Source organism: Rhagoletis pomonella, unplaced genomic scaffold (assembly GCF_013731165.1).
Source record: "Rhagoletis pomonella isolate Grant_MI unplaced genomic scaffold, Rhpom_1.0 Rhpom_scaffold_00007, whole genome shotgun sequence".
Taxonomy (NCBI): Eukaryota; Metazoa; Arthropoda; class Insecta; order Diptera; family Tephritidae; genus Rhagoletis; species Rhagoletis pomonella.
The window spans coordinates 56,918,687-56,931,874 of NW_023458561.1; the positions used below are offsets into that span (position 1 = coordinate 56,918,687).

The window sequence follows — 13,188 nt, forward strand, 5'->3', positions numbered from 1 at the left end:
GACAAGCTTTTTTAAAAACGAAGTAAATTAGTACAAATTGTTAGTAATTTTCATTAGAGTTTGAATAACTCCTTTCACTAAATGGCTTTTAGTAACTTTAACGAGACCTTACTAATTTTATTTTATTAATTTTAGTGCAGTTTTGACAAAATTTTCTTGCTAAAAAATCTTTTGTTACACTACTTCATTTTATTCCTTTGATTGTACAGGTTAAATAAAAGCTTGTTTTTAAAAAATATTTTTTTTACATTATTTTATTTTTACTTCAGTGATCATTTACTTGTATCTTAACGCGTCTGTTACTCGTTCAACTTCATCAGCCAAGTTAACACCATTTGTTATTAGTTTATGACAGTAGAACTATTTACATATGCGTTAAGTTAGAAGTAACCAGCTAATTAAGCACAAAATGAGGATACTAATTATGTCAGTTTCAAAATAAATAAATATGTATCTACATTAGAGTGGTCCGAAAGATTTTTTTCCGAGATACAATTTGGGGCTCCTTCCAAAATGTTTCCTATTGCCGAAAGAGGTGAGACTCTGAGTTTTTAAGTATAAATTTAGAAGATGCTCCTGATGCTCATATTTTACTCTAGAAGTATTGTGTGCGTATATTAATCAAGAATTGGTTAAGCATCCTAAGTACATTTTAAATATATGGCGATTTCGTTTCTACAATAAATGTTGCCTTCTCATCGCCCTCTTCTTAGTGTTTGAATGTGCAGGTCAAAGAGAAGGTTGCATTTTTCGGTAGAAAAGAAATCGGCATTAAATTATCAAAAAAAAAAATGCGTGTGTAACATCGTACCCTAGATGGAAGTGAAACTTCTTAAAAAAGGTGTGAGTACCAGGTACCTACTCACGAAATTTGATGTGTAAACATATGTTTACGGTTCGGCAAACCATTAGGCGATTGAGTTACATACATAGATTTGGTTAGAAATCAAACAATAATTTCATTTCATCTTATTAATTTTCTGATATACATACATATAATTTATTTATTCGTTTTCCGGTAACACCACCTTATATGAATTCGTGCTTCCAGCATCCATAGGACCGGGTTGTAATGGAAATAATTGTATGTTTAACAAATAAATCAAAATGTTTAAAATGCAATCAATTGATCCTTACGAATTCGCCATTACCAAGGCACTGCGTAACGTACGCACTTTTGTTTGCAAAATGCATTTATTTAAGTTGAAAGAAGACAAATTCCTTTGTTGGGTATTTACTCTTACTCGCTTTCTATCTTCCAAGGTGAATTCATATATTCTTATCACGAATTCATATATGTATTCATGTGGTAGCAAGAGTATAAAAACATAAAATTACCTTATAAATTAAAAGCATAAGTATCACATGTATGCGTAGTCCAATTCACGAAATCATTTCATCGATCTGAGTAAGAACTAAGTGCATAAACTCTATTTCGCGTTAATTGAAATCATGAAATGGTGTTCATTCATGCATTTTCTACTCAAGCGCATGAAATGTAAATGACAGAATGAATTACAACAAACAAATCCTTTTGACATGATGCAAGCCGAAAACGTTGGTTCAAATCAATCCGCAATCAAGTTGGACGTTTTGCCCACAAACATTACAATTTTGCGAGCAGTCTCATTGTAAAATCTCATATTTACAATTTCATAGTTTCAGCTTACATTTATAAATTCAACGAAAGCATGTACCTATTTCGGCTGAGTTATCCATTTTCGGTTATTTAGTGTACAAAATAAACGCAAATTAAATAAGTTTGTACAACATGGCCATTAATGTAGCGATAAGTTGTACAACTTACCAGAAAATCCAAATTTTTTTATCTTTCATACAACCAAGACATAAATTCATTCAACAGGCCCACAAACGGTGCAATCTAGAGCAAAATAACACCGAGTTGAACCAACGGTACCTACGTTTATGGCTTTCTTTAAGAAACATCGGGCGAAAATTTCAACTGCTCCTATAACACTACCTTATATAAGTTGGCCTTGCTATCATCCTCACATATCTTCATCAGAGTATACCAACGAAGGACGAGTTAATACAAGGAGATAGCGAGAGCACAAAACTACTCTACAAAATTGCACGCACAATGACAAACATGAACAAATGTACAACAAACACATAATTTTTGACAATCAGTACAGTTCGCATTTATATCAACGAGCAGCTTATTAGATTTGTTTTCGTTTGTACTAGAGATGGGCACGGGCCGGGCTTTTGGCAAGGGCCCGGCGGGCCTCTGCGTAAGCCCGCGGGTACGGGCCGGAATATTTGCTGACAGCACGAACTCGTGCGTGCATGGGCGTTCAGTTAAATTTCATAAGAGCACGAATAAGCACGAAAAAGCCCGTTGCTAATACTACAAATTTAGATAAGCTTTTGTTTTTATACAAAAACTCTTAAAACTCTTTTGATAAGAGAAAAGCAAAAAAATAAATAATAGGAAACCGATAGAAAAAATGAGATACTTAGTAGTTTTGTTTACATATCTGTACATACAATACCTTCCACTTTTTCTTCTTCCCAGAAAATATATTATAAAAATTTTGATGTAAAAATTTATTTGCTTAAGTAAATATACATACATAAACACAAAATTAAAAATATGTACATACATATGTATACATACAATAAAAGTTGGCTCTTTATTTCCGGGCTGGGACATGTCCCGTCGTGCCGGGACGGGCCGGGCCCCACTAAGATTCTTGACGTGCGGGCTCACGCGTGTTTTTGAAAGTTGATTTTGCACTCGTGCCGGGCCGGGCCTGAAAATTTAGGCCCGTGCCCATCTCTAGTTTGTACTACATACATGCATATACATACACATGTACACAAACATATGTACATACATATGTACGTACAAATATATATACACCCATTCAAACATATCGTCGTTTAAAGTGCAAAACCGCGTATCAACAAAATGCAAAACCACGTATGTGAAGTTGTAGAAATCATTTTGTAAAGCGTAAAAACACACATATTTCAAAATGGTTCTCTTTTTTATAAAACAATCGCATTTCTGGCTAGTATATTTCAGGACGAATGAATAAGGATTGAGCCAAGAGCTTGTGTGAGCAAATCCAATTTTTGGCAGCCAATGTCAGTTACGCGGTTTTGTACTTTAAACGACGATATGTACATACATGAAAACATTGCTATCCATAAGTAGATACATATGTATGTAGGGCTGCCAGATATCTCTGTTGCCAAACCGGGATACTTTAGGGAGGGCCTCTCGCTCCCTTCCCTTTTATTTCGACGTGCGAAAGGATGTAGTGAAATTTTATTTTGACAGACAAAAACAAAAACATAAAAACATGAGATCATGAGATCATTGCACGTAATTTTCAACGTATTTAGGTTCATATACTAATCATCAACTATTGCTTGTGCAAAGTTCAACTATCTCGAAATGTAACTATTTCCCAAATTAAACCGGTGCACTGAGAGAAAGAAGTTTAGAATTAAACAAGCGTGCTAAATTAAAAAAAATACGCATATGAAAGAGCACCAACTCAACTCGTAATACATTTAAGTATACAAATTTTAGTATTTAGTATAGAAATATTCAATTCAAATACGCCCATATTAAAATGAAGCGATTTGCCATTACCGATTGCTTTTTCAGATTTAAGTTAAAACAAGTAAGAAAGTCTAAGTTCGGGCGGAGCCGAACATTAAATACCCGGCGCAAGTATTAAATATATGTTTTTTCACCCTTCCGAAACCTTCCGCTAGTTGGTAAGCCGAGGTGTATCAATTTTGGGTTAATTAGCGTCCTTCAATTTCGAAATATTGAAGTTTAAAGCATTTCTTAAAATATACCGTTATATGAGAATCGGCCGTTATTTTAGTCCGATTTCAATAATTTTCAACGTTTTGCTTACACGTGGCAAGTACAATAACCATACCGAGTTTGGTACAAATTGGTAGAACGGTTACCGATATACTTATATGTGATCATAAGTGGGCGGTGCCACGCCCATTTTCCAAAATTTTACCATAAACGTATTTCTTGGTAAAGAATTGTTGCAAGCATCAATTTTGAATAAATTAGCTTCAATATTTAATTATTTATCGAAGATTTTGTATTTCTCTAAATTACCGTTATATGGGATGTGGGCGTGGTTATTGTCCGATTTTAAAAAGTTTCGGCGGTTTTTTATGCTGTCCCAAGGCCAACAACTGTGCCAAGTTTGGAAGAAATTGGTGCATCGGTTACCAAGATATACACATGTAACCATAAGTGGGCGTGGCTACGCCCATTTTCCAAAAATTTATAATATTCTTATTTTTCGTCTAAAACTTATTATAAATATCAATTTTAAGTGAATAATCTCCAGTAGTTACTAAAATATCGCAGTTTTCGTATTTCTGAAAATTACCGTTATATGGGAAGTAGGCGTGGTTATTGAGCGATTTTTAAAATTTTCGGCCATTTGGTATGTTGTGCGAAGGCCAACAACTGTGCCAAGTTTAGAAGAAATTAATGCAGCGGTTACCAGGATATACACATGTAACCATAAGTGGGCGTGGCTACGCCCATATTGCAAAAATTTATAATATTCTTATTTTTCGGCTAAAAATTATTGTAATTATCAATTTTGAGTGAATTATCTTCAGTAGTTGCTAAAATATCGCAGTTTTCGTATTTCTGAAAATTACCGTTATATGGGAAGTGGGCGTGGTTAAAGTCCGATTTCGCCCATTTTCAATACCAACCTACCTTGGATTAAGGGAAACCTACATACCAAATTTCGTTGAGATATCTCAATTTTTGCTCGAGTTATCGTGTACACGGACAGACGGACAGACGGACAGACGGACAGACGGACAGACGGACAGACGGACGGACGGACGGACAGACAGACATGGCTTAATCGATTTCTTTTTTCATCCTGATCATTTATGTATACATTTGTCTATATCTATCTCGATTCGTTTTGGCTGTTACAAACAACCGTTATGTGAACAAAATTAATATACCCTTGTGCACAAGTGCGCTCGGGTATAAAAATATTTAAATTTCATGCTGGTTGTAATGGGAATTGAACCCTGACCCTCTGGAAATTAGCAAATTGTGTGTGGCAAGTATCTTTGCGCACTCATCTACAGCCAGACATGTAAATTTGCATTCAAATATATATGTATACATACATACGTGCATTCAAACATACGTATATACATATGTAGGTACTCGTACCCGTCATGCGTTGCTTTATTTCTTTTTTCCCCTTCCCTATACTACCTATATCTTCCTTCTCACTCATGTAACGTTTTCAGTTTTAAAAATTTCACTCTCCATTTTTGCGATACCGCCGCCTAAGAAGTCATGATTCAATAATACAAGGTTGGATAACCTGGCAGTTGTCTCGCTCCCACATTCTGCCTTAGCCTGTGTTGCTTTCTTTTTTGATTTATATAAGCTACTACTAAAATACGAGAAGAAATATTGTGTTCGTATAAAAAGTTCAACAGGCAACACTGCCGATATTTTCATCGATTGTTTTGTGGAAATTCATTTTCTTATTGCGCAAACTCAAGTAAGTATGCCAAAAAAATCTAAAATAATGGGAATATTTTGAATCAAAACAATAATTTACATATGTATTTCTTTGCAGAGTCTCCGAGTCATTCACAATTCGTACTAAAGGACTAGAGTTTTACAAGAAGTAAAGTTTTGCATATTTACAAGTATGTATACTACCCCATAAAATCGAAATTACAAATATTACTAAAGATATTTTCTTGTGCAAGTCCGGATCATTTGTGTGTCCGTCTACATTCGCTGGTGCAGCGATTTTTATATACTTCCAGGATTGTAATCTGATCGCAGGTACAACTTTTTCCTTACCGCAAGCTCAACATCAACGTAGCGCAGCCCACTTTTAGCGCAAGGCCTTTACAATATCGCACACCGTGTTCAAAAGAGTCACAACTCAAATAATACGTTTGTAAGAAAATGCGAAAAAACTATTTCTTAGCACATGGTAATCACATGGACAAGGGCGACTTTACCTTAGGTTTTTTTTTAAACAAATTATTAAAAAAAAAATTTCTGCAGCTTTTGCTGAAAGTTAAATAGAAGCTCTGTGCATAATTGCAAAAATTACAAACTTTGAGTTGTGACTCTTTTGAAGACGGTGTGCGATATACTGGTGTTTTGATGTAAGTTTTAATAAGTGGAAAAAGTCTAGTGTACTAACCGTTCATCTATAGAACACACAAAAAAGTACAAAATATTAAAATTAAATTTTAATTAAAAAACCAAATTTTAATAAAAAAACAAATGTAATTAAATTAGGATACTCAAGATCTACTTTTTAAATGTAACCAATATAATGATTAACAAGACTCATAAGAGAAAATAGAAGAAAACATTTCCAAAAATTTACATGTTTAAAAAACGAAATGTAATTAAATTACGATACTGAAGACATATTTTTTAAATGTAACCAATATTATGATTAAGAAGACTGATTGGAAAAAAGTACAAAACATTAAAATTAAATTTTAATTAAAAAAACCAAATGTAATTAAATTAGGATACTCAAGATCTAACTTTTCATGTAACCAATATAATGATTACCAAGACTGATTGGAGAAAATAGTAGAAAACTTTACTAAATAATTCAATGTAATTCAATTACGATTTTGAAGATGTAACTTTTAAATGTAACCAATATAATGATTAGCAAGACTGATTGGAAAAAATAGTAGAAAACATTACTAACAAATTGAAATTTGTAAAAAACCAAATATAATTCAATTCAAGATATTTAACATGTAATTTTTAAATGCAACATATATAATTTTTAATAGATTAATTTATATGCATTATATCAATAACATCATTACTATTTGTATATTTTTTCATATAGTCCCTTTGAATAAAGGATTTGCTTGAATTCCATTCATTTTGTTTAATATATACTGGAATTTCAATGCAACCATGGTTTATTTTGAATTTTGGGAATATTTGTCGATACGATTTTTCTTTGGTCAGAATTTTATGTGAATATTCATTTATTTCATTTTAATATCTATATGGCATGTTTATTATACCATAAAAAAGTTAATTCATTGTCTATTGTGTAGATTAGTGGAATCTGCCTCATATATTTAATTAAATTACAAAAAAAACCCCATTTCAGCACTACCACACTACCTTTTCACAAAAGGGGATAAAATGGTTACCCCATTTCTCTTTCCTTCTCAAATGCAACATTACAAAGTAGTCGATTGACACAAATGTCAATATTTATCCAACCTTGTATTATTGAATCATGTAAGAAGTTTCACTTCAAAAATATCACAAGCTTCAATTGTCGTGGCAACAGTGGCTTTTTATAAAAATCACCCAAGAATGATAGAATACAAGATTGCGCCAATGAGAGAGGATTTTTGAGCGTAATTTTTGCGTGACGTCATCTTGGTGCAATTGCGAGAGAAATGCCAAAACACATATAAAAATATGTAAACAATGCAGAAAAATGTGTTAATTTTATTATTACATGGCCCAATTTTGCAGGAATCAATAAATATACAAAGATTGATTAATTGGGAACACGTAGCAATAATTTTGGACATGTAGCCATTTAGATAAGTAAGATTTTTAGCTCGTGAAAAAATGGATGTATTAACAGTGTTTGCAATTTCATGTAGACCTAAAGGAAGGTGTGCAGCAAAGTGAATTTTTGGACTCGCCATTGTAAAAAGCCATGCATAGTGCATATGTATATTTGTGGACGGTAGCCAACCACCATAAACTCCACAGCTGTTGACTCCACAGCTTTTATTTGATGACTTTTGTATCATTTCCGAGAGGATGCATGAGTGTGGCTTCTTTGGAAATAAATATTCTATTACTACGTTTATACGTAAGCTATTTGCAAATAAAAATAATTTGCAAATACCTAACTCACTGTATATTCGATGGTGAAATTTTTTTTTTAATATTGCCTGATTATAAAAAAGCAATAATATGACCATCGAAAAAGAAAATAAAGCTAAAAATGGCAACGTCTTGATTATAAAAAGGCAATAAGATGACCATCGAAAAAGAAAATAAACCTAAGAATGGCGGCGCCTTGCGCTTATTTGCAAATAGTACCACTAATCAATACTTATTTGCGTGATTTAGTTATTTGCAAATAAAAAATTAACTCAGCGTTTCTACGGCAAATTTTACCATTTTGCAAATTGTTATTTGCCTATAATACGTGCGTATAAACGTAGTATATGTAAGTAAAACATAATTCAAGCTGAACTTTTAAATGTATAATAATTTGAGCACTGTTTTATATTAGGTACGTAACAGCGCGGTAAGATGCCGCTTGAATTAGCGCCTGGCGACCTTATCCACTGGTGCATTACCTCATACCAGCACTAAAAAGAATCAGGTACTAACAAAAATATATATACATATATGTATATGTACACATGCATTAGCTTTAATTTTGTTCTAACTACAATTTCCTCTGTTTTAATAGAAATATGTAAACCCAATACTTGCCTCAAGCATCTTTGTTTATCATAAAAAAAAATCATTTCGGACTGTGTGTTATTTTAAATATCTTCACTAGTAAAGTGCTTCGTGCACACATACATAGGTAGCTCGATTTGGTGTTTAATGCATCTCCTCGCCGGCAGAACTGCTTCCACTTTTTCGCCAGATTTGCGTCCTTAGGAAACGATAAAAAACTTATATCGCATGCTTTCCTTTTGTTTTCACTATTACACTTTGCCACAGCACACTTCATTTTGCCTTGTAGTGTAGGGTTGCCAGACGTACTGCTTTTGGGAGTAAACGTACTCCTTTTTATTGCAATGTACTCCCTTGTACTCCCAAAAAAATATATATGGAAATGTACTCCTTTATTAGCTTTGTACTTCTTTTGTACTCCTTTTTTCCAGCTGTTAATATTTTATCATATACAGGGTGTAAAATAATATCTGTTGCAGTTTTTTTTTAAATAAATTATCCTCAGATTTTACTTCAATTTTATTAATTTGTTTTTAAATTTCAACCTTCATTTGGGTTTACCGGAGAGAAAAGCGCAAGTAAAAAAAGTAGTTAATGTATAGTCTTTAAATTTAACCTTCATTTGGGTTTACCAGGGGGTTTGGGAGAAAAGTGCAAGTCTTTGTCGGTTACTTTATTACATATCTTCTGTAACCATAGGCTAATTTCCCCCATTTGGGTCCTTTATACTCCGTCTTTTGTCCAACAAAAGGCCTCATACTCAGCATTCGAAAAGACTCGAAAGTGGTGACTAGGAGGGCATTCATTCGACCAACCCTATACAGGTTTTTTTTTTATTTTTTTACACAAAATCTAAGATAAAATACACCTGAAAAAGGGGTTCGTGCCGCATGTACTTATCTCCCAAAGCTGGCAAATGCAAATCAGGATTAAAATTTTAAAACAAATTAATAAAATTAAAGTAAAATATTTACAAAGTTAACAAAAAAAAACACAAAATCTCTAAAGAACCCTTTTATTTTTCAAAAAACCTGTTCGACGGTTATTATTTTACGCGCTGGACGTTGCCATTCATATTGTGGCAAACACTACTTAGTAAGCAAAGTTAAGTGTGATAGTGAAAAGATGTAAGCATGGTCTTAGGGGCAGGGCGCTCGGGTATAAAAATCAGAAAAATATTAAATTAATTATAAGGCTTAAATTAAAAAAATGGCCACACATTCAGGAAGAGTCTGGAATTCTATTGTAGTTTTTAGATTTTTAGTTGGGGAAACTTTCCTATAAGGGCGGTCATTGAGAACCGAATTCTACGCAAAAATACTGTGGACGCAAGTGGAAATTGTGACTTTTGGCAATTTTTCTAAGGGGTCCCTGGGGAACCATAAGGGCTCTAGGTGGTCGGGAGTAACATTTTTGTCAATGGCGGTTCATGCCCTCTCCAAAAAGGTCGGAAAAGGTGCCACGTCCACTCCCCCTTCGATCACCGTCTCTTTAACAAGCGTCCCTATTGGAAAGCCAACCCATATAGTTATTTATTTTTCACATTTATTGTTGCTTTGAAAAAGATTTCTAAGATATCTTTGTTTGTTTGTACCTAATTAATGGTAATTTGTAACAATAAATTACACAAAAAATAAAAAATAAAATTGTACTCCTTTTTTATGTCATGTACTGCTTTTTTTCTATCGAAAATATAAATGTACTCCTTTCTCCGTTTCAAAATATGACAACCCTATTATAGTGTCTCAATAATTGTTTAAAACCACGCAGAAATATTAACGCACAAATATTAAAATTGATATTTGGTTTTTTCGTATGCTCAATCAACAATTGCACCAAGATGACGTCACGCACACAGCTCATTCTGTCAAAATCACAGAGTGGATTAGCAGTACCGCGATTGGCGCAATCTCTATTTCTCTCAATCGTGAAAATCACCAATATATTTGTCGGTTTCGCAGCGTTCCATTAGCAAATTTCAAGGTCATTGCGCACCCTGTATTGGTTGCAGTAGAAAATTGAAAGTTGGTATAGATATTCCAAATATCAAAAGGGAAAAGCTAAGTGGATGCCCCGTTTTCTAGGATGAATTTTTTTCCCCCCATACAAAAATTGGGACCACTTTAATCTACATAGATATATAATTAATTTTTTTGTAACTAACCTGCCGTCGTATTCGATAGAAAACGTTTCGTTTTGTCCAGTATGTAAGGCAGGTTATAACCATCTTTAGTGTATCTGTATAAAAAATAGATTGCAATGACGTTTAATGCGTTACCTTTCAAGAGTATTTATCCATATTTACAAAAATGTATGTACATATTGCAATGAAGAAAATAAATACTTACATTTCCGTGCGTTTGGTGCAGAAAAGATTTTTGAAATTACTATAAATGCAGAAAAGTGTAAAGGTTGGTAGACCTTGGCCTAAATAACGAGCAAATTTGATTTGATCCGCCTTGTTCAAGCCACTTTGGTTGAGTGAAAGAAATGGTCGATGATCCTGAATGTCGTATTCCTGTAAGAGAGATGACTATGAATTGATATTACAGTATACATTAAATCTTCTTTACTAAATATATATTACATAATCTGCGAAACTTTTTTTCCCCGTAAGTATGCAGAAATAGCTAGTTGTCTTTCTTGTTTTATTTTTCGGGCCAGACTTTTCTTAGGTGGCGGCCTAATCACTATCAGTTAAACTTCTGTAAAGATGTTTTTTATACTCGCACTAAATTTATATAATTCTTATAATTAGTGAGTGGGGCGCTAACATTTTCAAGAACTTAATAAAAGTCCATATTAATACTAAAACATTATTCTAAAACCTAGGGCCTGTTCGAGGTACGTAATAAAAGCGACATTACTGCCGCACTTTTCGTAGGTGGCGGCCTAATCACTATCAGTTAAAATTCTGTAATGATGTTTTTTTATAATAATAATAATAATAGACTGGCGCTTACACATATGTTAGTGTTTGGCCGAGCTTCTCCTCCGATTTGTGGCGTGCGCCTTGATGTTGTCACACAAAGCGAAGGGACCTACAGTTTTACGCCGACTCCGAACGGCGATTGTATTATTGTTGTATGTTTTTCATGGCAGAAATACACTCGGAGGTTTGCCATTGACTGCCGAGGGACGACCGCTGTTAAGAAAAAACCTTTTTTCTGTATTTTTTGCGATGTTGCTTTGACCAGGGTGTGAACCCAGGCGTTGCGGAGTGGAAGCGCGCACTGCTTACCACTACACCACACTAAATTTATATAATTCTTATAATTAGTAAGTGGTGCGCTAACATTTTTAAGAACTTAATAAAAATCCATATTAATACTAAAACATTATTCTAAAACCTAGGGCCTGTTCGAGGCACGTAATAAAAGCGACATTACTGCCACACTGCTGAAAATTTGCAACACTGTTGCAACTGCCCAAATGATAACACGTTGCTAGAAATTCACACCGAACATGATACTTTAATAATTCACGCAACACAGTGGTTGTGATTGCAACTCGAACAAGCCCCTAATTTCCTTTAATAAGTTACTGATCTACCGCTTTTTTGACCTTTTCAAAAATATCGTTACTTACATAGGAGGTGGGTGAGACATATTGTCATCTAATTCCCGCATTTTCAACGCCAACTTATCTTGCATCAATGGAACGCCCTGAAATTCATTGAGATATCTAAAGTTTTGTTCGAGTTATCGTGTGCACGGGAAAACCGACGGACGGACAGATCGACAGATAGAAATGGTTTAATCGATTGTTCTTTTCATTCTCAACGTTTTTGTATACATATGTATGTATATGGTCAGATCCCAATATCGCCAGACCTATCTTATTTTCGAATTAACCAAATTTATGGAATAAGCAGTGGTATGTGAAGGTAAGAAAGCATGAGTATCGGCTTGCTTGGGGAGGCGGCTCTTTTTGTGGTATCAGGTGTGAAAGGTACGCAAACACGTTACTTACCTATGTTAAATTCGAAACGCTGGTTTTTAGATATGTTTTAGAGAATATTGTTAAAAATCAATATTCAATATGGCCAGACACTTTTCATGAGCGGTTACTTTCGCCAGCGCTTTAAAGTTTTCAAAAGATTTAGGAAGCTATCGTATTTTCTCAGTGCCAAATTTTTATATAATACTAAGGGGACTATTTTAATATCATTTGTGAAAAGCCAGACCAATCCGATGGGCCGAACGTCCTCCCAGATGCTATAAAAGTTAATTTTTACAAGCCTTTATTTAACTCCACTTGTATGTACCCAATACACAAAAACGAGGGTGGCATCGTATCGAATTCGTGACGAACTCCAAAAAATAAATATCTCGAATATATTTTTCGGGCTCGTTTCGAATTCGAGGCGAGCTCGAGTAAATCAGTTTTCGCCAAAGATTTTTTGAAGTGAAACTTCTTAGGCGGCGGTATCGCAAAAACAGAGAGTGAAATTTTTAAAACTGAAAACGTTACATGAGTGAGAAGGAAGATATAGGTAGTATAGGGAAGGGGAAAAAAGAAATAAAGCGACGCATGACGGGTACGAGTACCTACATATTTATATACGTATGTTTGAATGCACGCGTATGAACGAACTCATTGCGCATTTCAGCTCCGCCGCTACCAAGCAATATATCGCACACCGTCTTCAAAAGAGTCACAACTCAAAATTTGGCATTTTTGAGATT

The 13,188-nt window shown here is 34.1% G+C and overlaps 1 protein-coding gene across 1 annotated transcript in view; it reads right to left on the reverse strand.

Annotated features, from left to right (window-relative positions):
- Window positions 1-11,018, reverse strand: part of LOC118743148 — a gene marked incomplete at its 5' end in the record, with an annotated part of 31,590 nt that extends 20,572 nt beyond the window's left edge. Inside the window, 2 exon segments of the mRNA XM_036475679.1 lie at window positions 10,665-10,738; window positions 10,849-11,018. Coding sequence (XP_036331572.1) covers window positions 10,665-10,738; window positions 10,849-11,018 — 244 coding nt within the window.
- Between the last annotated feature and the right edge of the window lie 2,170 nt (window positions 11,019-13,188).